Genomic DNA, 25,042 nt, shown 5'->3' on the forward strand with positions numbered 1-25,042 from the left:
CCATAGCAATCTATCTATATACAGGAAAGAAAGCTGTGTTATCTAACACTTTAATAACTGGTAATTCTGAACATTCTCCCTCCCCCTCCATATAAATCTTGACTCTACTTTTCTGCTACACCAAATAACCTAATCCACAATACAATGGGTTTAACTGTATGTTGCTTTCAGGGGTGGCAAAACCGAGGGAGGGAGGGAAAGAGGGGAGGGAAATCAGAAGAGGAATACCACCTGGGTCATGGATATTAATTCTTAATTAACCAGTCATTTTAGTTCATTTACACTGTCCCATCAAATTTAGATTTTAAAAAGCTTTGACTGTATTATCACATCATAGGGAGGAAAGAAAAGCAGTAAACTAGTGCAAAAGGTTACTTTGCATACCAAAGGAATGTAAAGAAATATTCTCATCACATAAAGACCTCAAGAGAACACTGAGAACAGTGAGACAGAAAAAAAAAAAAACAACAACCTTTGTTTGTGGTACCCTGAAGACTTCATCTATAAAAAGTTAAAACCACTTCCCTCCTTCCTCCCAAGAGCAAATGTTTTCTTAGAATTAATTTTTATACTTATAAATAAAACATGGAGAACCAAGGTGCCATTAAGTGACTCCACTAGTGCAAATTACAAAAAATCTAACTCAATACAAAGAACAGATTTTTTTCTAGTTTGAGACCATACTTTATTTTTAATGTAGCTAAAAACAGCCAACAACTATATATTTTTAAGCAGAAAAAAACTTGCTTTACTTTTCTTTCCTACAGCATTATTAGTACAAGAACATTTCTGTTGAGAAATGACACTAAGTTTCTATGAAAATGAGGAATGTATTTTGTATTTGTGGAACTTAAAAGTATAAAAGCACAGGACCATTTTCAGAAGACCAATTTTACTTTTACCCATTACTGGTAATATTTGCAATGTTAGAACGTACTTAGGTAATGTATAGTTCAGTAAATCAAATTAGATAAGGAATCCAGAAGCGCATAGTCTTCTTGAGTTATTCACAGTATATACTGGAAATATTAAAAACACACATTAACAAAAAGAATATTGGCAAGCTCAAACACAAGTTTATATGCTGAGTATTTTTAAAGGGGTTAAAAAAACATGCTCAGTTAGCATGCAGCTTTTTCTGACTTATAGAACAGATGCATTTCTATCTGCTTGTGTACAGCGAAGGGTTAGAATCTGAATCAACTTATGATTTCAGAGATGTGCTATTTCAAAAATATATTTCGTGAAATTTACTTCACTGCTCCTACCACTGATTCTTCAAATAAGCAAAGTACAGAGGGTCTCATCTCTTGAAGTTGCTTTTAAAGACTAGCATTTTAATTGAAAGACAGGAAGAAACCTAGAAATTCCTAGTACAGTGCCTGGGTTTAGTCTTATTTAATAAAATTATTGAATGTATAACAGAAAAGTTATCATTTTCTTTACCCTTGGAGGAGAGGGAAGGAGAGAAAGAGGTGGAAATAAGGCGGCAGTATTTAAGAGCTGAATAGAACAATGACTTTTTCACAATGCCAACAACCCTACAATGAAGAACCGTGGATCTCATCAATTTTATAATTCACATTGGATCAAGAATTTCCCCTTTATGTATTAATCAATTCAAACCTCATACTCTCCAAAATACAAACAAAAACCCAATTGGCATTTCCTAAATAAAAGACCAAACACCACAGGGAATCCCTCTTTCCAACATCTTTTGATATGAGATGTCACCAAAGTAGAAATCTAATACTGAAATACAAAATCTCTCAGCCAAGTAAGAAACTACAGCCTACATAGTCACTGTATGTGTTACGCAGTAAATTAAACTCAGCATTAAATATGCTTGTACAGTCATGCTGTGAACGATAGTAACAGTGATGATGTTAGTAAAAAAGGACTATTTTTAGCTAAAGAAGAGTAAGGGGGTGGGGAGAATAAGTAGAAAGCTGAAAGAGTTGGGCATTTTCTGACCCAGAAAGGTACTTTAAAATATAGAAATATAAAAAGTATTCCCTTATTTCCTATGTGGAAATAATACGAAACACGTATTTTATATATCGGACAAGAACAAAACTAAGTAATCCAATTCTACTGCAGCATTATAAAAATCATCCCTTTACCACAGTTTGATTTAAATGCATCCACACAAGGGTACGTGTTAATGTAAAATGTAGTTAAGATTGTTGCCACCCTGCCAGGTACTTCTACCCAGGTCCTATGGCAATACTGGTGGTCTTAGTATTTTTACTGAAATAAATCACTTTTGAAAAAATAAAGCATTTAAGAGAGATTGAAATGCCTCAGTAACCATATATCATACTCAAATTTTATCTATGTAAATGTTATATTTGCTTCCCACAAATAAACTACATAATAAATCTTCCAAAGTAATTCTTTGCCCAATTAACTCAAAGGAAAACACCAAAGTGATGAGTAAAGAAATATGTAGAATTTAACACATCCTTTTGTTTTTAAATATTTTTAAGGCTTAAAAGTGTTTTATGTTTGTAATTCCTAGTAGGAAAACATTATCTAAATGAATACCCTAATGCCAAACCATTGTAAAATGCTACAGCTGCTTTCGGGGCAGAGAGGTAGGAATTCTCTTCAAAGCACTCCAGCTTTCTTCATGAGACAGTCAGAGGCATACTGCTTTGTATTATTGTGACATCCACTGGGTGATCTGAAGTGCTCTTCCTTCAGCAAGAACTTTATCTGTCATAAGGGCATTCACTTGACCTCCAAATTTGACTTGACCTCCAGATTCATAATCTTTGGGTTGCTCTGATACTTTATTTGCTGGGTTCTGGGCCACATCCTGGAAAGCCACCATAATTTCTGGATCTTACATGACTGCAAGAACCTCTAGACCACTACGAATTTCAATGAGTCTGGGCATTCCTGCCATTCCTGCCATTCCAGGCATTCCCCAAGAAAGCCACCTGGAAAAATACCATACTGAGCTCCTGATTAATGTCTGGCTTCTTCTTCCCTCTGGGCCCTCTCATGTTTCTCCCAAGCCTCCTCTTTCTTCTTTTTTTATGTATAAATTGTCACATTTTCTTTTTTCTTTTAAATTTTATTAGTTTCAACTACACAGTATATTCTTCCCAAGCCTTCTTAACCTTTTCCGTTCTTCCTCTGATCTCTTACTCTTCATGTTTCTGCTTATACTTTCTCTGATGTTCTGCAATTTTCTGGGCCCTTGGTTGAACTTCTTTCAGCATTGCATTAGCATCTTCACCATAATCCAATTTACACACAAAGGCAAGATCATGGGCTGGCTTCTCCCCAATGGCCCAGAAGTCTGTGTGCTTTCCCTTGCATTTGCAGGGCTGACCTGAATCAGAATTTATTTCAATAGCTCCGTCACAGTCTTGAATGGCACTTGGCTTCTTCTGTAATTTGATAAAGGCACTGGCTCTCTTGACATACAGAATGCCCAAGCAAAAATTCAGCTTGATGGCATCTGTGAACAAGTGAATGGTTTTCTGTAGTTCACCAACATTTAAGGCATCAATGGCAGCCACTTTTCTATCATTTACCTGATCTATCACCTCAGCTATCTTTACCTTTTCATCTCTCGCTTCTTGAGAGGAATCAGTATCTGGTTCAATCACATTTTTATTGTCAATTTTCTAGATCACTTTCTTCACTTGATGCTTTGTCTGTACGCTTTCCTCCACTTTCTTACTGTTTTTTCTTCTTTGATATTCTGAGTTAATTTTCGAGTAACAGATGGTATTTTACCTCCATGCTCTTTACCTCCTCCCTCAGGAAGCACATTTCCTCATTATGCAGAACACTCAGATCCTGCTTAAGCATTTTCAGAAAAGCTCAAAGCTCACTCACTTTGCAGGAGTCCATGACTGGGAAGTGGCAGGAGGTAGTGAGTGTGTGGCTGAGGCTGCTGTCCAATTCCAGGCCTGGGCGTTAGCTAGGTGTGAGCAAGGAGAAGTGGGCAGGTGCCGCAAGGCAGAATAGACTAAAGAACTGATTTTTAAAAATCAATTTAACACACATAAAGTTCCCCACAAATTATCTTCCCCAATTATCTTCAAAAAAAAAAAGCTTCTGTCCGAACCCAAACAACCTCAGAGTCATTAGACGATATAAATGAACAAGAATAAATGTTCCATATTCCAAATAATTATTTGAGGTCTTTTCAAGCCTCATACTTTCATTTTAAACTAATATGGAATTAAAAAAAAGAATTACAAAAATATGTTAAGAACTTTCCATTGTTCTACATGTTAATTTGGAGGTCATAAGAATTTATCTTAAAAAAAAGTTGCAAGGTACTTCATTAAAAAAAAAAAAACACACATTAAGTATGTTATACTTTATTTAGAATCACGTCAGACAAAGAAAAGATCATCTAGGCAACTCTAAAAAGAACGTGTATAATAACATTTGGCTTTACCAAAAGAAAATGTAAAGAGGTAAGTCCCTTGAAACTTCAAATGCAATCCTTTTTTGGAGCATTTGGTACTACAAAGTAAAAAGAAAACATCTTTCTCTGTACATTACTTATTACTCTTCGATTGAGTAATGCCACCCTTGAATCAGCCATCAGCCAAGTGGTAGTACAGCCACCATTTGCACGTCTCCAAATTCTTCTTCATGTATTCTCTTGGAACCCCTGCTGTAAGACTGAACAGTGCAGTGGTGGCATCGTCATGATAATTTTGTACATGGTTTCATATTCCCAAAGGTGATGGACAAATCCAGCCATAAGATTAATACATAATTTTCCTTCTTTAACATAAGCAACTGCATCTCCCTTGGAGATTCCAATGAATGTTTCCATGGAAAACAATTTTTCCTCCAATTTGTATGCTCCCATCAATAAATTCTTTAGCCCCAGGAAGAAAAAAGTATTATATTTAATCTGGATTATCCATAATATCCAAGACTCAATATCTAAACAATCTGTTGAATGTTTAATAAAGTTTGGTCCAATATTATGTCTTATTCATATTATATGGATTATTGCATGTTTCTGTACTACCACTTTTCATAGCAGAATATAGACCTAAAGTCAATTGGGGCAAAATTTCCTTCATCTTTTGTTTTATAGATAGGTTCCGTACTTGGCATCTTCTTGACACTACTGTAGAAGGAAGAGAAATCCTAGCTTCACGTCCTCCATTGTCCCAGCTTGTAGCCCGGCCAGCCCAAGTCCTCAGGCTACAAGTGGAATCAAAAGGAGAAGGGGCTGAGTAGTCCAAAGGACTGGTTGGCTAGCAAGTGAATGGTGGGTTCGTAATGAACATAGTCTAAAGGATCCTGGGGATCCCAGGAGCAGCCTCATGGGGCAGAAAGTGTTGGAAGGCCTGTATCCAGCTGCCATGCTGTTGCTGTCCCCTTCCCCACAAGTCTTTCTGTGGCTGCCTAGCTCTAGCAAAGCCTGACCTCGACTCCAGTAATTAAAAAAAAATTAAGCATATAATAACTAATATACATGTTACTAAATTCAATAGTACAAAAGGTACGGTGAAAGTAAGTTTCCTTTTTGTAACTGTTGCTCGGCTCTTATCATCAGCTGTTGCCAGTTTCTTATCTATCCTTTTTCCTAATATGATTTATTAATTATTACACCTCTGCTAGAATATTTTCAATTTCACGCAAATTTCAAAAAAAAAAAAAAAAAAAAAGTACGGCATTTTTACTAACCATATCACAAATAATCAAGTTTTGCCACCTAAGAGATCTTCAAATTATAAAATTATTCTTAAAATTATTCTCCATAATCTGTACACTCCAGTGGGCAGGAACCACATCACTAGGTTGTATAACAGAAAGCATACCAGACCATATTCCTTCAGAAGACCTGAGTTGCTGGCTGGCCAATTACTAGTGTGAACTCTGACTTTTAATTTGCAAATCTATAAAATGGGAATATTACCTCATTTCTACCTGTAACACAGGGTTAAAAGGATTCAAAACAATAATACATGTGGAAAGCACTCTGGAAACCCTAATGCTATATAAATGTAAGGTTGCTATTATTCAATTATATTTTCATAGCAAACAGTTCAAAGCTGACCAGATGCATAATAAATATTTAATCCAACAGGTATAAGCACATTTCCTATTAGATAAATTATATGCTATATTATACCTACAGAATTTATTTTTTCCTTTAGGTTTACTGAATGAATGTAACAACCCAGTGTCAACAGAACATCTTTCTTTTGGGGAAAATCTATGATCTCAAAAATCTTACTCATAATAAAAGGATATAAATTACTTAGCTGGCTTCTTGATTTTTCTTTTATATTGAGGAAAAATTGTGCTAGTAAGAAGTAACAGCAGGTATTTCATTGAATCTAGCAGGTTAACAATTTTGCCACATGAAACAAGAGTTTAGAAAAGGTCCGAATAAGAGAGGAGAGAGTTTGATGTATGAGAAGCCATTCAGACGATACTGAAGATTAAGTCTACTGTAGAACGGGTATAGAAGATGGTAAGAAAAATAATGAAGTTCCTACCAATAGATTTTTAATTTCTGTAGAAGAGATGACAGCACTCAAAAAGTTATTAAGAAAAAACAGAAAAGATTAAGTAAACACAATGGTTAATAAACATCTAAATTAGAGAAAACAAATAGCTGAATGTAAAGATTCTAACCTTTAGCAGCTTTTGTTACAGGTTTTCCTTACCTCTTCTGCTGTACTAACATGTCGCCTCTGAGTTTTCTTGGGGCTCAAAAGGTTTCGACGACACGAACCACTCCAAGATGGACTTGGAACAGATTTAATAGGAAAAGATTTTTCATATGCAGACACATGGCAGTGATGATTTGACTTTCCCATAAAAGTGTTTGATAATCCACTAAAAAACAAAGTTTATAAGGTAAGAACAGTAAAGTAAGAAAATCCAAACTAGTGATTACTTTTACTTTCAAGAAATAACAAACACAAGAAATTGATAGGTCGAATGATAGATGTACCACTGGAGGGAAATATACAAGAAATGATACATGGGTTGCTGCACCAGGTTCTGCCACTTAAGAGGTCTTAGACTGCCAAACTATGTAAGTATCAAACACCTAAAACTGTATGTTTTAGCTTAACAATCTGTAAGTTCCTTTGGTTAGGAACCATAGACCTGTGTGATATGACAGAAAGCTTATCAGATTAAACATCTTCAGAAAACACATACACATACATTAACATACACATACATTTTCTATTTACTCCCCACAGGCCCCTATCCCAAGCCCTTTTGAGGGAATTATTTTAAGAGTAAATATTAAAAGATGGATAAAACTGAAGCCTCTCAACTAAGCTTTTAAACTGAATTTTAAAATTTCCTAAAACACCAACAGAGGGCTCCCATCCTTCATTAAAAACAACCAGGTTTTTTATTAGGCTGCACACTCTCTGTGAACTCTCCCAGCCTGTTTATCTCCTTCTACAGGAGAATTTTGTTTTTGTTTCTTTATACTATTTGTGCCCCATTAATGGAAAAAATGGCAGAAAAAATATTTTTGTGAACTCAAAACCCAGGCTTATTTCTAAGACTGGTAAATAATTTAAAGTTTTTTCTATGTGTTCAGCAAATCTGAGGTACTTGCTATCAATATAATTTATTTTCCTTCTTTTTTTTTGGCTGAGGACACAAAATAGAGGTAGATAGATGACTAAAATGAATCAATGAAATCAACTGTTTAAATCAATGCATGTGGTCTAAAACCAAATAAAATCAGACTAGAGCTAAAGAAAATCAAAATGCACATATACTCTTCTCTCTTTAACGCTTCAAATGCTGATAGTTTCTATGTGTGTTAGAATAGGAATAGGAGCAAGGACTCAGAATTTCAGGAACAGGCTTATTTTCTTAGCTGGGTTGGATGCAGCTAGGAAAAGACGGTAAGGGCAATATATATAATCTATTTGATAAAGACATAATGAATTCCCTACGATGTCTTTTGTATTTATGTTTCCCAGAGAGTGTGTGTTGTATTTTTAATGCAGAAGTTTTTTTTCTAAAGAAACAGTGTGAGGGCATCTTGCAATGCCGCCAGAAAGCAAGAGTTGAACAAGACACAGGAGCAAGCTTGAAGGAGCTCCCACTGGCCAAAGTTGTGAGAATGTGAGTATTAAAAAAATAATGACTGTAGTGGATTGAAACACACTGAATCCATAATGACTAAAAAAAAAAGAACAAGAAAATTCATTTGACCCACATGAAGTAGCTATTAAAAAAAAAAAACTTTGAAAATTTGTAATGAAAAACAAAGATCTAATCATATATCCTGCCTTCCTAGTAGGAAATGTATTGCAGGGTAACAAATAGCCCTAGCTAATGAGGGGAAAAAGCTCTCCTTTATAGCAGAGTGCCGATTAGTAAGTGAAGAAATGATAAAATTAGAAAAGTATTATTTAATTAACTCTAATAAAATTATCAGGTCAAAGGGGGTCAAAAGATCCAAACTTCCAATTATAAAATGAATAAGTCGTGGAAATATAATGTACAGTATGGTGACTATAATTAACAATACTATATTGCACACTTGAAAGTTGCTAAGAGAGATCTTAAAAGTTCTCATAAGAAAAAAAATTTATAACTATGGTAATAGATGTTAACTAGACTTATTGTGGTCATTTTGCAATATATTTAAATATTGAATCATTATGCTGTACACCTAAAATCAATGTTATATGTCAATTACACCTCAATTAAAAAAAATTATCAGAGAAGATTAATTGATATTAATAACTATTAGGCTGATGGGAAACTGGTCATTCACTAATGACAAAGTAGCATCATTTAGATTACATTCTAGTCACAGGGGGAAAAACCTAACCAAATAAGGACCAGATTGTTATCTCCCCAACCCAGAAGTTAATCCAGCACCACTAATGATATTATAGGATTTCTAATATGATATTACCACAGTATCAGCCTTTTTTCAAGTCAAAAATCTAGTTTACAAAAAATAGAGGACAGAGGAGAAAATAATGATACTATGAGAAAGAAATGTCAAATCCAAAAGGTGGAACATTATGCAGAAAAAAGTCATGTCATTAAAAAAAAAGGTCTGTTCTAGATTGTAAGAGACTTAAGGGTGATAGCTACTTTTGGATAAATTAGCTAAGAGGATAACTTTTGGGTCAAATAAGAAAATTTAAATATAATTGTTAGTATACAAGACAAAATTTACTGAATGGAAGAGATGATTGACTGAAAAAGCAGATTACAAAAGCATATGGACAATATAAACTCATTTTGAAAAAACTGTGTGTAAGTGCAGAGAAAAGTATCTGGAAGGACATGTACTAAGATGTTACAGAGGTGATCTCTGACTGGTAGGAATGAGATGTTTTTATTTCTTATTTTTGCTTATCAGCATTTTCCTACTTTTTACAAAGCACATGTACTGTTTGTGAATAATATTACTTTAACAAATAAGAGTATGGCATTACTGAGTAAAAAAAGCAACTTGCCGAATGATGCATATAGAATATCTTTAATGAAAACAAAGTAATATTATACATTTCATAGTACATGTAGCATCTATCTGATGCTGTACATGAGTAAGAGAATGAAAGAGATACAAGCCTAGGAAAAAGTTTGGAAAGAAACACACCAAAGGGAGGGAAGAATAAGATTGTGGATAATGGTCAAGAGCTCTTGGGCTTTATTGGCAATGTTTTAAATTTTACAACATGAATGTATTAATATAGTCTGGTATGATTATTTTAAATGTTAAGAAATGGGAAAATGATCCCCGGGAGTACTGACATGTCTCCAGAGTCCATGTGCTGATAATAACAAAACAAAATAAAAAACATCTTGTTGGTTTCAGTCAACACCAGAAAGGTTAGCCTTGACTAAGCAGGAAATTAAATTATACCACATTCCTAAAATCCTGATAACCAAGTAAAATTTGAGAAGCCATAAACAGTATTTTAAAAAAGAAATATTTTACCACTATTACAATAAAGTGCCTAAGGGAAAAGTTTCTAAGCCAAACTTCATCTGTCTTTAATAATCATTATAAGCTTGGTGAAGGAATAGGTAGGGCTTATGAAATTGAGCTAAGTAGGATAAAGTTGTGACTCTACTTTCCAACAGAAGTAGCTTAGGACTAGCTGACTAAGATCATGAGGTACAGAGCTGCTTTGGTTTAAGTCAGGTCTCTGTTCACGTGACAGCGCACAAAACGTGCTGGTTTCTTTGCTGCTAAAGTTGTAGGAATTGACTGGTTTTCGCTTTGAAATTCATAACAGCCATATTGATCCTGAAGGATCCCGATATACTCACATCCATCAAGATTTCCTTCAAACCTCTCTTCTCTACTGGTAAGATTTGGCTGTCACCAAAATCCAGCATCAAGTAAATTAAAAGTTAAACGTTTAAAATGGACTTGTCCATATCTCTATGGCTTCAAAGTTCAAAAATGGTGTTATTCTTTTAAAATGCAAATGTAACAACTATCTTACAGCCATTTTTTCTTATATCACGAGAAGGGCTTGTAAACTAAAGCAGCTGGAATACCTACCTTGAGGTCTTTCGGGTTTCGAGGTAAAGACTTCGGCTGTTTCTTGATTTTTGGAAAGTTGAACCTGATGCTGGAGTGGAATTTCTCCACTGACCATTTGCACTCTGGCCAAAGGTTCTTATATCTCCTGAGCCAAGAAAATTGTTTGAGGAAGGATTATCTAAAAGAATAAAAGTATCAATAAATTAAACAATTACCTATAGTGGTTCTCCACATGACTGCAACCACGTCCAACATTGTATTCCAAAGTAATGTGGCATAGTACCATGTCTCTCATGGAAGATCCCAGTCTCAACTGCCAGTAAAGTCTGCAGTAAGGGAACTTCTACAAACTATAATTGATTCAGCCATACTAACCTGAAAATTGTTGAAGGAGCTGAATCCTGCCACAGCCATGTGCCTTATCTGCATCAATGTGACTCCGTGGTGTCCACCAAAAGTCAACATTTTACCCCAACTATATCTTGCAAGCACTCCCAGGCCTGGGCCTGAAAGAAGGTAGGCCAGACCAGTAAGAAAGCAGGTGGAGGGCCAAGGAGAATTGTAATTCAAATGTACAACAGTTATTGTTTAATAAGCAGCTGGTGTCTCTTGTTTTTAATTACCATGTTCACAACTCAGGGGATCTAAGAACAGAGATAACCTAATTGCTGCTTATTCTGGCCAGCTTATGGCAGAAATGACCCATCATATGCATCTGGTTCTGGTATGTTAACCTTCAGTCACTTAATGCCATAATCAACAGACATATCAATATTCCAATGTTTGCTACTGCAATCAGACTGAGTGAGAATTATTTATTGTTTGAATTTTCTGACTTGTGGCTTACAAACTGGGATAATAAAATATCTCTTGAAGTTTCAGCTAAGAATAGAATAATTTATATACCCTCCTCTCCTTATCAGCAGGACTGGACAATTTAAAACAGTGCCTTCAAAATAATTAAAATAACTTCAGATGTTAGGCTATGGAACTCCAAGGAGCACCAGTGGAAAAACAAGAATAATTCTCTACTTCCTAAATTTTTGTCTAATGTTGATATCATTTTGAAGATCCTCTTTTAAAGCATATTATTATAGAACTTTGCACAATGTTATATATTTGCTATTTAAAATATTTAATATAGCTTTTGTTACTCTAGCCAAAAAGGCAACGAACAAAATTTTTTTTTTTTAATTGATCAAAATTATTTGGATTCACAGCAAATAAGGAAGAAAAAAAGCAGCAGTCAGGAGGGATGGTATAACTACTTGATTCATCAGTGGATGAACCTAATCTACTTTACTTTCAAAATAAATTATAATCTTTTCCTGTGTAATCATTATCCATGCTTAGCATCTATTACCATTACTTTAAGGATATAGACATGAGGCTAATTAAAATGAGTCTCATTAAAGTACCAGAGAATTATCTTTAAATGCAAAGTAATAACAATAGAAGTTTCGTCTCGCACACTTTTTTGCTAAAATGTGATTAGGGAATGACCGAACTAGAGATGTCTACCAAAAAATGGAAGTTACCCTAAAAGGTGTGAAATTTGAGACTAAGAATAACACAGAATAGCCTCCTCAATGGCATGTTTACAGAGGCTTCCTCTTTAAACTGCAATGGAAAATAACTGGATCAAGCAGTCTGTTTAACCAGAATAAAGTGGTTCTATCCCCTCAATAAATCACTGAATAGTCCTCTATTGCTAATATAATCAAGCAAAGCCAGAGAGAGACCAACAGAAGGTTGTAGACACTCTTTTTTAAGTGATAGTTTAACTTGGTATTCATTCCGTCATCATTAAGAAATGAGACTTCAAATACCACAAATAAGATTACTTATTATATGCACATAAATACACACAAAACTATAAGGAAATATACCAAAAATTTAATTTTGGTTATGTTCCAATAATAGAATGATGGATATTTTTCTACCTTTCTCTATAAATTTTCTAAAAGGTTAGGCAATACTTTTATGGACATAATGAAATAAACGTCAGATCTTTAAAAAAGCGTATCAGCCAATCACTTACTATAAAAGTAACCAACAGTTGCTCCTGTTCACTTTAGGATTTAGTTATTATAAACAGGAGGATGCTTTAAATCATCTGACCTACTAAATGCCAGTTTGACAACCTAATTTAACATATTTTCCAAAGAGAAGACACTGATAGAAATTCTAAGCATGAGGAAATCATTTCTTTTCAACTTAATCTACTTTTGTTCGTTTAGGGCTTAAAATGTTTTAATTTTCTTTCCAATTGTACTCCTTATAAAATCAAGAGGTCTTGAAGTCTGACCAGCACTAGTTATTAAAGTAGAAGTGGCATATTTTTTTTACTTTCTAAAACTTTTAAAAAATCAATGTTTTCCATAGCCTAATCTTAAGTGGATTAAGAAGATTTTTTTAAAATTTAATATAGAGAAGCAGATCTAGTAAAGCAGTAAATAGAAAGCTCCAAACCCTCAATTCTAAAGTTTGGGGCTTTCCTGTGTTTTCACCTTGGTGGAGAAAAGGATAGCAAGGTGAGAGAAGAGACAAATACCAATAAAGTCAGAGAGAAGACTACTGTAGTAAACTACGGACTCATTGTCTATCCCATTCAAGAGGTAAGGCTTGAGGTGACTAACCACAGAAATCAATGTGGGAATTATCAAGAAAGAATACATCCAAAGAAGATAGCAGAGACAAAATTCTACAGGATATGCAATGAATTGGAATGGATGTGGCAAAGGAACAAGTTTTTAAAAGTACACAATAAAAAGTAGATTTGAATTAAAGACTTTATTATAAGAAAAAAGTATACAGACCCTAAAGACCCTTGGCATTGAAGATTTAAAATTCTGATTGTTGGGAGTGATCCTGGAGGTCTGTGACATGCCTTAAGTTTGTGTTGTCAGGAACTAGATGAAATTTGGTAGAATTTCGCAAATCTGAATCCTCTGCTTTAGGCTGTAATTTAGAGAATGAATCTAATAGCTAAACATTCTCATTTCAATGTAGCTTTACTATTCACTGTCATTTTCTTTTCATCATCATGTATATAGTAACTGTTATAATTTTTTTCTTTTCCTAAAAAGAGGGCCTTCAAGTGAGAGATAAAACTTCAGTGTAAGATTGTGACATGGGGATCAACTTGTGGTATGAAGACAAATGGGAAAACGTAACTCTCAAGAATCATGTAACTGAGTAGAAAGCCAGGAATCTGGTCAAGTATCACCATAGTAATGAATATGATGGTTTGAGATGACCTCACATATATATTTTGTGAATATCGAAGGGCTACGGAAATTTAAAAGACAAAAGCTACGTATACAAATGTCTTTAAGTCACATTATTTATAATAGCTGAAAATGGTGAAGGTGAATGGGACCTAAGCCATAGGGAAAATAATAAAGCAAATGAACGCACAGACCTATTATCCTAAATCACAGCCCTTTGAGTTTAGTTGTTTCTGAATTCAAAAATTTTGGAATTTTGGAAAGATAACCTGGAATACAGTATGGAACATTTCCAAGTATAATCTGAAGTAGCACGCTATAATCAAAGATATTGATATATATGCAGTAAAACATAAATACTCATATTTACAGAGATAGATAAAAGATAAAATAGAGTTTCATGTCAGGAATGAATTCAGGTCAAATTCTGATGCCAAATGAATTATGAAAAAAACCTGGTTTTCAGAGCCTTCTGGATTTTAAAATTGCACATAAAGAATTGTAAATGTGCATATCAATTCCATGAATTATCGGAAATCAACAGAAAAAGGTAAATATGAAGAATAACATGTAAACAGATGGAAAGTGAAAATAAAAATGTTAGGCTAAAAAAAGATTATATGTATCAAATCATACAATGTGTACTGTGCATGTACACACAGGTCAAAATAAGAAAAAGCCACGAAGAATTAAACTGTGGTCAAATGATTTTGAGTATAATTTTCTATATAAAATTATTAATTGTTGAGTAATTCCTTTAAACTAAAAACAAATATTTTGTCCACTGTTAAGTCCAGCATATGAAATTACAGGGAAACACACCTAAGTTCAAATGGAAATATTAACAATCTGGTTTCATTATCCACTCAACTATCTTTCCTCTAGGATTAATAATGAGCTATCAAATCAGATTTCAGGTTCTCTGCTCATCAGCAAGGCCTTTTCAATAATAATTATGGCAGAGTTACTTTTGTAGCAAATTTTTCTATACAAATTATGCACACACTATGTGGAGACCACTCCTCATCCCAGGTGAGGAAATCCAGTGCCCAGGCTAACGTACCACCCACCTAAATGACATTTAAATATAACATAAATCTAAAAGAGCATCATACTAACGTCTTTTTAGGGGAGGAGATCTCATCTTGCTGACAAAGAATCCTAAGGAAGCCAAATAACAACAATAATTATTATTTGCATTTCATATATATTATCTCAATTTATCCTTATAAAAATCCCATTGAGACAGGTTCAATGGTATTACTAATATTCCCATATTTGTGGTAAGGTGAGGAGATTGAAGCAGGAGGAGTGAAAAGACATGGGAAAACACTATAATCTTCCTGGGTCATACTGCCAAGAGGCTAACCAACAAAAAACTCTTCATTTCCCCCAAGACAGCCAGAAGATCATTGAAGTCCAAACCTTAGGTGGGAGAGATGAAAAGTCAGGCAGACCAGGGGCGAGACAGAATACCCTAGAGAATGCTGACTTCTGTAATGGATCACAAGTTGAATAGGCAAGCCCTTGAAATATGCAAGCATGGCTGTGGCAGGTGCTAGACAGAGATATGTAGTTAACATTTCCTGCCCTGATGGAGGGATAAGCTTGAGCAGAAATAAACTTTCAAGATTCATGGGTTCAAGCAGAATAGAAATAGGCTAGCTCTGTGCTTTAATCAATACAAAACAAATAGCCTTTACATCACATACACATATCTAAAAAAAAAGCTATAGTGATTTTTACAATGGCATAATAAACAAGGAGAATGGATTTCAAAAACTTTCCCATTAAAAAATATTTGGTTGAGACTAAATCAGTAAAGTATCATAGGAACCACACACACATGCACACACAGCTTACTAAAATAATGTTTTAGTGGAGAAAATACCATTTGATTGTGACAATGCTTTTGTACTTTTAGAGATGGTAGACAAAAATGATTTGCTAGTAAGAAATCTGAAAGGTATAAATATCTTGACTCCAAGTAATATGTCATACCTGAATAATAATTTGGACTATAAGCTGCACTTCCTGTAGAACATGTATAAGATCGGTCCAAATTTCCTTCCCTGGAAGGTAATATCTAAACAAAGCAGAAGATTTTTCCTAAATCATACTTTTGACAATAAAATGGTATAAAAGTTTCTACTAAGAGAAATGTATCATTAAACGAGATTTTAACAATATTTCAGAACTCAATATAATAAATTAGATTTAAATATATAAATTAAACATACTAATAAGAAAGGAAAACATGCAGATAATCTGATGAAATAACTGAGGCTTCAAAGGGAAAAATGGGTAACATATTTGTTATACAACTTAATTCAAAGAATGTTCATTAGAAGGTAAATATGCATTTAGTATATCCTGTTCTGAAAGCTAGCTATTACCATCTATCAAAACGGTGGACAAAACTGACCCAGTTTCGATTCTTTTGAAAACTTTATAGAGTTTTTCATCAGGGGTGCTGCTGCAACCCAGTATAAATCTGGAAATGTATGAATATATATTCAGTTATCAAAATAATTATTTGGGGCAGATGCTACAGGTATTTAGTACTCAGAGGCCAAGGATGCTTAACATATGCTCAAGCCAGATTCACAAAGCAAAGGATCGCCTCATTCAAATTAGTAATGGCTTTCCTACTGAGAAAGATGGCTTTTTAAATACTGCTCCTCAAACTTTAATGTGCATATAAATCAGCTAGAAATTTTTTTTTAATGTAGATTATAATTCAGTAGGTATGAGGTGAAGCCTGAGATTGTGCATTTCTAACAAGCTCCCAGGTGATGCTGATTCTTTAAGAATCTAAACTTTATAGCACGGAGAAATCTCAGAGCTGTTGTATATTTACACACACATATCCCACTTAATGCTCAGCAATTTTAAGACACTAGTTTAAAAGAACACGGATCTAGGTATTGGTAACTGTAATATTCAGAAGAATAATAAAGAATTTTCTCAAAGTTACTATTTTCTCAAAGAACATCATAACACAGTTCTTGTCTTAACTTTAATATATCAAACAGAAATCCAAACACTAGACCTACTGATTCTAAAAAGTTTATATGTGTGCCTGTACTTTTGAGTGTGGCATTTAAACTACATCAGATGAAAACTTAGGCCAAAATAATTCATTAATTAAGGGAAGAAAACTAATTCTAACCTGATGGTCAGATAGTGAAAGCTGGTCCTCTGGAAAACCTGTTTGTGACAGGAGATGGGTTTTGAATATGGAGTTGTGGTTCACTAAAGTTACTTCTCCAGCATCCATTCTTATCCTATCAGCAATATCATCTGGGGAAAGAGATCAGATTAGTTCAAGACATATAATTCTTTAATAACTACATTCTTATGAACCAATCTTTTCACTTAATAAAAATGAGTCCCAAAGAACAGCTCTACAGTTTAAAAAAACCTCTCTTCATAAATAACCATTGGCAAGAGATCTCAAAATGTCATTGTCAAAGAAAGAGGCCCATGTACAGAAACAGGCTCCTTTGGACTTGAGATCACCAACAAATCGTCCAAAACTTGAACAAGTAATAACAAGATCTTGATTCAAAGTTTTAAAAGTAATAAAAGTATTTAAAAAATGGGGAAAAAATTCACCATTTAAAACAAACACTTGTCAACATTGGTTTATTCCTTCTAACTCAAAAAGGTGCTTTAAAAATTAATCCACCTGAAAATCTTTTTCTGTAAAAAGCATAATTTATTCATGTGGCTCTTAATGGACATCAGCTCAATCACTATAAAACTGTGACAGAACCTTACTTTATAAGCATTTTGAGACCTTTGTTACTTTGTTATAAAAGAGCTAAAATAGGAACAAATGAGAGTGAGGAAACTCAATGACTTACAATGAGATTAGCAATAAGAAAAAAGGGAAACGAATGAGACAGAGAGGGAGAGAGAGAAGGCAGACAAAGCAAAAGGAGAGAGAGGGCTAATGAGGATATAAAAGGAGCATATGCGATGATATAAGATCTAACTGTACAGATTTTCAACCTATTCCTAATTTGGCAACTAGTCCTGACCTTCCTTACACTGATCCTCTTTACATACATAAAGTACTATGAATAGCGGAAAATGTTCCAATCACAATTAATTGTCAGTGCCATTAGCTAAATAAAATTCAAAATTTACCGTAATCAAATTATTTATCTTATAGAAGGAAGTATAACAGTACTAAAGAATAAGGACTCTGGAACTAAACTGCCTGAGTTTAAATTCTGCTTCTGCCAGTTATAACAGTGTGACCCTAGGCATGTTTCTTAACCTTTGTGTCTCAGTTTACCTGTTGATATAATGGATATAATAATACGTACTATAAGGTACACTTGTAAGGTAACTATAAAAAATTAAGTGAATGTATTTTAAGTACTTAGAACAGGGCCTAGAACATAGAAAACGTCTACTAGTGTATATTTGGCTTTTTCAATACAAGGAATGAGAAAATGCTTCCAAACAATGCTATAAACAACATCTCAACCAAAAGAAAATTGTTTGGTATTACATGATTAGGATGAAATCTCCCTTAAAAATTATTAAGCGCAAAGATGTAAATATTGAAAATGTTAGGAAAATCTATTCTTTCACTCCAGCTTAACTAAAAGAACTGAAGGACTACTTCATAATCTTACCCATGACAGGTCTTTTCACATCACTGACTTCAGCAGATACAAAGTCCTACAAAAGAAAACAGAAAACAGAAACGTTATACACTGAAATATCTCCTTCATCTGATTTTAAAACAGGAATCCACTCAGAACTGACGTTTGTGTTTTTAGTGGAAAAAAAGATAAAGTGGTAAAGGAGAGCTGACTTGATAAGAGAATGAGAACTAAAACTAGCCTGAGGTAGTTTCAATAATTCTACAATCTACGCTATAGTAAACAGCAATTATAGACTACCCACAGCATCACAGAATAGTACAGCAAGAAGCAAGTTGGAAGAGTCAACCCTTTGGAGATAAATTTGCATATGATCATAAAACTGGTTAGTGACTACACTGAAATTACAGCCTAGAAATTCTTCCCAATCCATTGCTCTATTACTTCATGCTAAACCATTTCATAAACAAGTGATACACCTTATGGTGGTCCTACTAAGATTTCTGTTCCACATAGGTCTTACAAAGTGGCCAAAGCTACTGATATTCTGAGGACAATCAAGGATTACTTTGCAGTTATACTAAGTACTTTGTCCCCCATCATTAATCAAACTGCTAAAAACCAAAGCCCCTTTGCCTATAAGAATTTATTTTCTCCTCTGATGTATGTAATTGTCCCAGAAAAAGGAAGTTAAAAGCCTAACTGCTTGGAATTAGGTTAATAAACATACTCCCTGCACACATGCTTCTTGGCAGATTTCCAAGAGGGGAAGACTAGGTAATAGTCACACTTACGTTACTCATAATCTTATCACTGTATTTTTTTTAAAAAGATTGAGTACTTCAACTACATAGCGATATCAGGGTTTCAATCTACTAAGGAGACTGGTTGATGCACATATATATTCTTTATGGTCACAACAACAAAGTGCGCACACAAAGAAGGCTGCTTCAGCTTTTCTTGGCATAGCTATAGACTAAGTAGAATAATCATCTGAATATCTGGTCTCCCCCAAAATTTAAGCCTTAGATTTAGGCTTCAAATATTTCCAAATGTTCAACTTAACAAAAGGCTTCTGCCTGGAAATTTTTCAGGTTACTCTTTTCTCTTCTTCTTCTTTTTCTTTTTTTAATAAAACAAAATTCCCTGGGTCTCAGATTAAGAGGGAAAAACAATACCCTCAACTAATAAACTAGCAGTAGCCTTTTCACATTTCATTCTATCAGGCCATTTCATAATTGTCATCACTAGCCTTTTTTTGTTGTACTAAGAAGAATGCCAATTTAAAGACCTGGTGCCCAATACAACAGTCCCATCTCAACTTCTTTTGCATTGCTGAATAGATGTGAAGAGAGAGGCAAACAAGAAATCAAAGAATTTTTAAGATTATGTCCAGAGAAGTTTAAGTCACTTGCCTAAAATCACACAGATGGGGTAAAGGGAAAAAAGTCCAGGTATTCTGACTCAACCAATTGTGCTTTCAACAAACGTTACAAAACTTTACATCCTTTAACATATCTTCATTCAGGGATTCATACACTTTAGCAAGATAAAAGTAATCCCTAGCTAACTCTGGGGACTCCCTGCTGTTTTATAATTTTAATAATTAAAGCCCCAAGTTTACATTTTAATACAAACATATCCAGCTTCTTCAGTGTGTTTACGGTACTTTCTTTTTGCCACTTTGCAATTACATTGGGAGAAGGGATATTTTACCCCAAGATTCAACATGAAATGCTGGATCTGGAACCACTGATGCCACCAAATTCTTGCAAGCATAAAAGTTTTTTCCTTTTAAGAAAAGTATTTTAAAAACTCATTTCCTAATTCACATTGGTCACTTATTTAAAGAACATGAGCAGTTACAGATAATTCAAGTGAAGTCAGGTTAGTAGCTAAACACAAGACAAGAAATCTGAAAGAAAAAAAATAACGGCAAAGTCCTGGACAGTAACAAAATGTAACAAGTATGGTAGAACATTTATAAACTTACATACATGCAAAGAGGTGATTACAAGAGAATGTTTAGAGCTATGAAGTTACTAGAAAGTATATACTGTGGAGAAACACTGTACAATTAGCTTTATCCAGGAACAAGATGTGGTTAGAATTTATGATATGAAAAGGGTGTGGAAGTGATCATGTGAATCACTCTACTCTGAACTCTGGAAAATTATGTATATGATACAGTTTGTACTATATCACATTATTTTTGTTTTTCATATTTTTACATGTATTCGCTCCCAATTAGACACCAACACCTTAAACACTAAGTATTCAATGTCGTTCGTACACAAACATTTACTGTACATCAATTACATGCAGGGTACCAGGGATAAAAATAAGGTGGTTCCTTATGCTGCTGAGACGCTCACTGTCTACTGGGGGAAGTCAGATGCATAAAGGGATACTTACAGCAAGACAACAGAGCTGGTACAATTGGTAGGTGTGTAAGTTAGGTAAAGGAAAGACTTCCAAAGCAGTAGTTATGAGTTACATCACCTTAGCTTGAAGTAGCAGAACCTGTTTTTTAATCCATTTGCTCCCTCTTTAACTTATCGAATAGGTGACATGAAAACCATCTTTGCAGATGGGGTAATTAATTGGAATCAGGTAAAAACGAATGAGGCATCTGAGGATAAAAAGCATGAGGCTTCTAAAATGGAACTAGAGGGTAAAAAAAGGAAGGGGATCTCTAAATTGTAAGAAAGCTAAGGGATCATGCTTAAAAAGATGCTTAAGGTTTCACTGTAACTGCAATTTCGAATTTAGTGTAATCTATCTTTCAATCCGCGTCCTTAACACAAATTATCTTTATAAAGAATAAAGATTTAGGAGATGATGCGATCTATTCAATCCAGAATATCCAATTAGAACATGGACTCTGAGTCAAATAGTTGGTAGCCTATAAAAGGCTTTATATAAATTTTATAAAAATCACCCCCCCCCGAAATATAATAAGCGTACCAAACGTGAAGTGAAATGACTTTAACAAGGCTGACTTGAAAGTGATAAAGGAGCAAGTTATTGCCAACAAGATAGTGAAAACACTGCAGAGGTACCGATAAACAGAAATCACCAAGCTCAAGAGAAACTGGGCATATATCCAGAGACCACGTTAGGATACACCAAGAAAGGCACGGTTCAAGGGAATTACCAGGAGGCGATGAGCCAGGTAAGCAAACTGTGATGGTTAAGGGGATTTTCATAACCTGGGCAGGAGGGTCCAGACGTTTCTTTCTGGTGGTGGCACTAGCGATATCATCTCAGGGAGATACCAGAGTAAAAGAGTTGGCGAAATGTTTACGTGAGACGCAGAAGTAGTATCATTCAGGTCTCAAGGAAGGCGTGAGGTGAAGCAGGTGTAACAGAAAGCTGAGATTCCCGGTGAAAACAGCTTTCCCTTGAGAGTCGACCCTGCTCTGGCGGGAAAGCCCCGAAATCCCAGCCGGCCTGTTCCCTGCGAGGAGGGCTGGGCAGTGAGATGAGGACTCCCGCAACGGTACGGAGACGGCCTCCCCACAGCCCAAGAGAAAAAGGCCTGAAGGAACGGCCTCGGGAAGCCTAACTAACGGCCGCCGGCCAGATCCCCGCCAGCGGACAGCAGGGGGGAGGGGAGGTGGTCCCAGGGGGCGGGGCAGGGGAAAAAGCGCCTTTCCCACAGCCGTCCCCACTTCCGCCCAGCCCAGCCCAGGCTACCCGGCCCGGAGCAGCACTGCTTCCCGGCCTGGGCTCCCTCCATCCTCACCCCTCCCCCAGCTTCCCGCCGCCACTCACCGAACCGGAACCGGCTGCTATACGAAGGGGTTTCCGGCCGGGCGCGGAACGCAAAACCCGGGAACCTCCGCGAACCGGAACCGCCTCCACAATACCGGAAGAGCCGCTGGGTGGCTGCGGAGGAGGAGGAGGGTGGGGCGGGAGGTCAAAGAGCAGAGTTGACTCGCAAAACGCCTGCGCAGTGTGGCGAGGCCTGAGAAGCAAGGGATCGTCTAAGGCTGTGGTCCTAATTTTCCTGTTCCTCTTTCAGTTTGGGCTTTTCCTTGTTCTCGGAGTGGTGTTAGTGTGACTTTCGTCCTTCGCTTTTCTCTGTTCCCTCGACCCCCTAACCCGCCGCCTTCTGGTTCCGCTTCGCGATTTTGTGCTTAGGCTCTGGTTTCCATGGCCACTCTGTGGCCTTCCATCTGCGGGAACCTGTGATCACCTTGACTAATGTAGATCTGAGAGCTAAATCGAGCTCAGGCTACATCGTGTTTTATTGAGAATTACAGAACGTTAATGCTTATAGAGGTTATTGGAGAATATTGGAGATATTTTAGTCTAATAGTTTCAGAGAAGTGAAATCATTTCCCAAAGTTATAAATGTATGGCAGGTCTGGAATTATGAAACAAGTTTCTTAACTTGCAGTCCTGTACTCTTTGCACCACATCATGCTTGATTGGCCATTTGGAAAAAGAAAGAGGGGAGGGGAAGCAGTTTGGGATTGGCATAGGTTAGCCTCTGTAAACATGTCAAACTTTCCAAAATCTGTAGGAGTTGGGAACATGGGTATAGAAAAAGCTATTGGGAGTCCACCAGTGACCTACTTTTCTGAGTAAAAATAGGAAAAGACCGAGGCATATGCCCTCTGAAGAACTGAATGGTGTTAATCTAGTAATTAACCTGTTATCTGCGACATACTTTTTAAGAGAAAATAATGGAAAGAAATATATTCATTCAGATTTTTTACCAAGCCCCTCAATTTGGTGGGCCTCTGGGCCTAGGCCCTGTCTAGAAGTCTTGGAGAAATTACTCTGAGTAGGTAGTCTAGACCCAGATGACAGTCACAATGTGAGCTCAGACTTGAAGAATGGAAGCCTCTGGAGGCCCCCCCCCCCACCTTTTAGCTACTCTTAACAGGTGGGAAAGGGGGACGCTTGCTGAGTTCAGGGATCTTGCTCTGTCAGCTGTATAAAAGTAAATTATTTGTATCACTTCATATGCTGATTTTTAGACTGTCAGGTCTATTAGTACTGAGCATACCTGGTCCATGTCACTTTTGTCCATCTTAATCATTTCACAAATTTTTGGATTAAACTCTGTCTCTATTTCTAGGAAAAAGCCATGCGTAAAAAGGAATTGCATCTGAAATTTTTCATGTGTGTGATTCAATCCCGCCAGTTAGTCAGGACTCCTCAGAGAACAGGTACCGTTGTCTCCTGATCCTACCCCAGTGACAGAATGGGGTCTCTTGCAGGGAGTCTCAATACAGCATGTGAGACTTACTAGTGTAAATGCAGGCTTTAGGGGATCGACTGACCTTGTTTATTCCATCCGTACTATGACAAAATATTTGTCACTGAGTGATTTTTTTTTTTCCTGGTACGAGTATCAGGTGAGATTTTGACCTGATGTATTGGGATAAGCCATAGATAAGAAGGACTTGGGAATTGAGGGAGAACATGATCTGTAGTTGATTACTCTGTCCTTCATGAACTATTTCAACCTTTTCTATGGGAGTCCTTGTTGCCATTGTAATTGATACTTCAAAACCTATAAAATAGTCCCAAATAAAACTGGCTTTCACTTCCACCCCAGTCTCAAAGAATCTAGTTACGAGGTCTGCTTTTCCCTATTTATGTCAAAAGAGTAGAACCTTTTTGAGGTAAGATAGTTGTTGAGAAGAATCATCACTTCTCTAATTTTTGACTGGATTTATGGAAAAAAGGCCCTGGACAGCCGAGTCATAGAGAAAATGAAAGAGAATACTTCTTTTCCTGAATCCCATCTTGAGGGTGACCTAAAGATATTGCTTCTCAGCTGGAGAAGCTTCAACTTCCAGCATGCGCTTACAAAGGCCACCACCTGAGACAGATGCCTTGAAGACTCTAGATACTATGGATGATCCAGACACCATGGAAAGCATACCTGTTTTGAACAATGGTGAGACATGTGGTTAAATAAGGGTGAGGAATGTGGAATGAGTATTGGAAAGTGAAAAGTTTATGCATGGCATTATAATTTAGGCTAGACTTGCCAAATTTGAAGTATGAGTTAAGACACAGGGAGAATGTGTGTTTGTGTATGTGAGAGAGACAGACAGACAGACACCGAGATCTGGGAAACTGTACAAAGAGGAACAGTTCTCTCTGAAGAAAAGCTCGATTTAGCCAATAGTAAGTTAATCGGTGCCCTCGTAATTGTAAGCTACTAATCTGGTTTATCCTGTCATCAGCAACCTTAATATGTAAAACTGTGAAACTTAAAAATGGATTAAATTTAGGAGTTACTATATTGCAAAGTAATTTCAAATATTGTAAAAAAAAAAAAAAAAGATTCACCATAAGAATTAATTTGATAACAAATGTCTCTTGTGTATTTTAAGTAGTGTTCAACTCATAAGCAAGTTATATGAAACTTCAGAAACATACCTCTGCTTCTTCTCAACTTAAATACATTTATTTTGGAGTTAGTTCACTGCAAAATTTATTGAGTTCCCACTATGTGCCCAATAATATACTAGAAATTATAGAAAGACTAAATACACACACACATATGAGATGTAACCTTGTCACTCCCAATAGTTTACATTTTGGAAACGCCTTAGAGATTATTTAGTTCAGCTCCTTATATTTTTAGAAGCAATTCAGTTCTAAAAGTTTTTCCTCAAGAAGTTAAATTCATTGGAGTAATCACTCCCAGTGCCTGTGAAATA

The 25,042-nt window shown here is 35.7% G+C and overlaps 2 protein-coding genes and 2 pseudogenes across 8 annotated transcripts in view; 1 reads left to right on the top strand and 3 right to left on the bottom strand.

The window, feature by feature from the left end:
• Positions 1–22,395, bottom strand: part of SENP1 (SUMO1/sentrin specific peptidase 1) — a 51,340-nt gene extending 28,945 nt beyond the window's left edge. The window contains exons 1-7 of one of the 6 annotated variants that reach the window (XM_023535482.1): positions 22,128–22,395; positions 18,381–18,426; positions 16,901–17,031; positions 15,730–15,814; positions 14,848–14,889; positions 10,517–10,676; positions 6,669–6,840 (exon numbers count right to left, since the gene is read on the bottom strand). In XM_023535482.1, coding sequence (XP_023391250.1) covers positions 6,669–6,840; positions 10,517–10,676; positions 14,848–14,889; positions 15,730–15,814; positions 16,901–17,031; positions 18,381–18,384 — 594 coding nt within the window. In that variant the 5' untranslated portion in view covers positions 18,385–18,426; positions 22,128–22,395. Of the gene's footprint in view, positions 1–6,668; positions 6,841–10,516; positions 10,677–14,847; positions 14,890–15,729; positions 15,815–16,900; positions 17,032–18,380; positions 18,427–21,507; positions 22,101–22,127 lie in introns of those variants that run through there. The other 5 variants (XM_023535483.1, XM_023535481.1, XM_011368220.2 and 2 more) reach the window with 5 other exon arrangements.
• On the bottom strand, positions 1,540–4,192 carry LOC111744744 (annotated as a pseudogene).
• Positions 4,388–6,620, bottom strand: LOC111744743 (annotated as a pseudogene).
• Positions 21,368–25,042, top strand: part of PFKM (phosphofructokinase, muscle) — a 45,141-nt gene continuing 41,466 nt past the window's right edge. The window contains exons 1-2 of one of the 2 annotated variants that reach the window (XM_023535478.1): positions 23,443–23,533; positions 24,148–24,270. In XM_023535478.1, coding sequence (XP_023391246.1) covers positions 23,452–23,533; positions 24,148–24,270 — 205 coding nt within the window. In that variant the 5' untranslated portion in view covers positions 23,443–23,451. Of the gene's footprint in view, positions 21,526–23,442; positions 23,534–24,147; positions 24,271–25,042 lie in introns of those variants that run through there. The other variant, XM_011368218.2, reaches the window with a different exon arrangement.

Source organism: Pteropus vampyrus, unplaced genomic scaffold (genome assembly GCF_000151845.1).
Source record: "Pteropus vampyrus isolate Shadow unplaced genomic scaffold, Pvam_2.0 Scaffold140, whole genome shotgun sequence".
Taxonomy (NCBI): domain Eukaryota; kingdom Metazoa; phylum Chordata; class Mammalia; order Chiroptera; family Pteropodidae; genus Pteropus; species Pteropus vampyrus.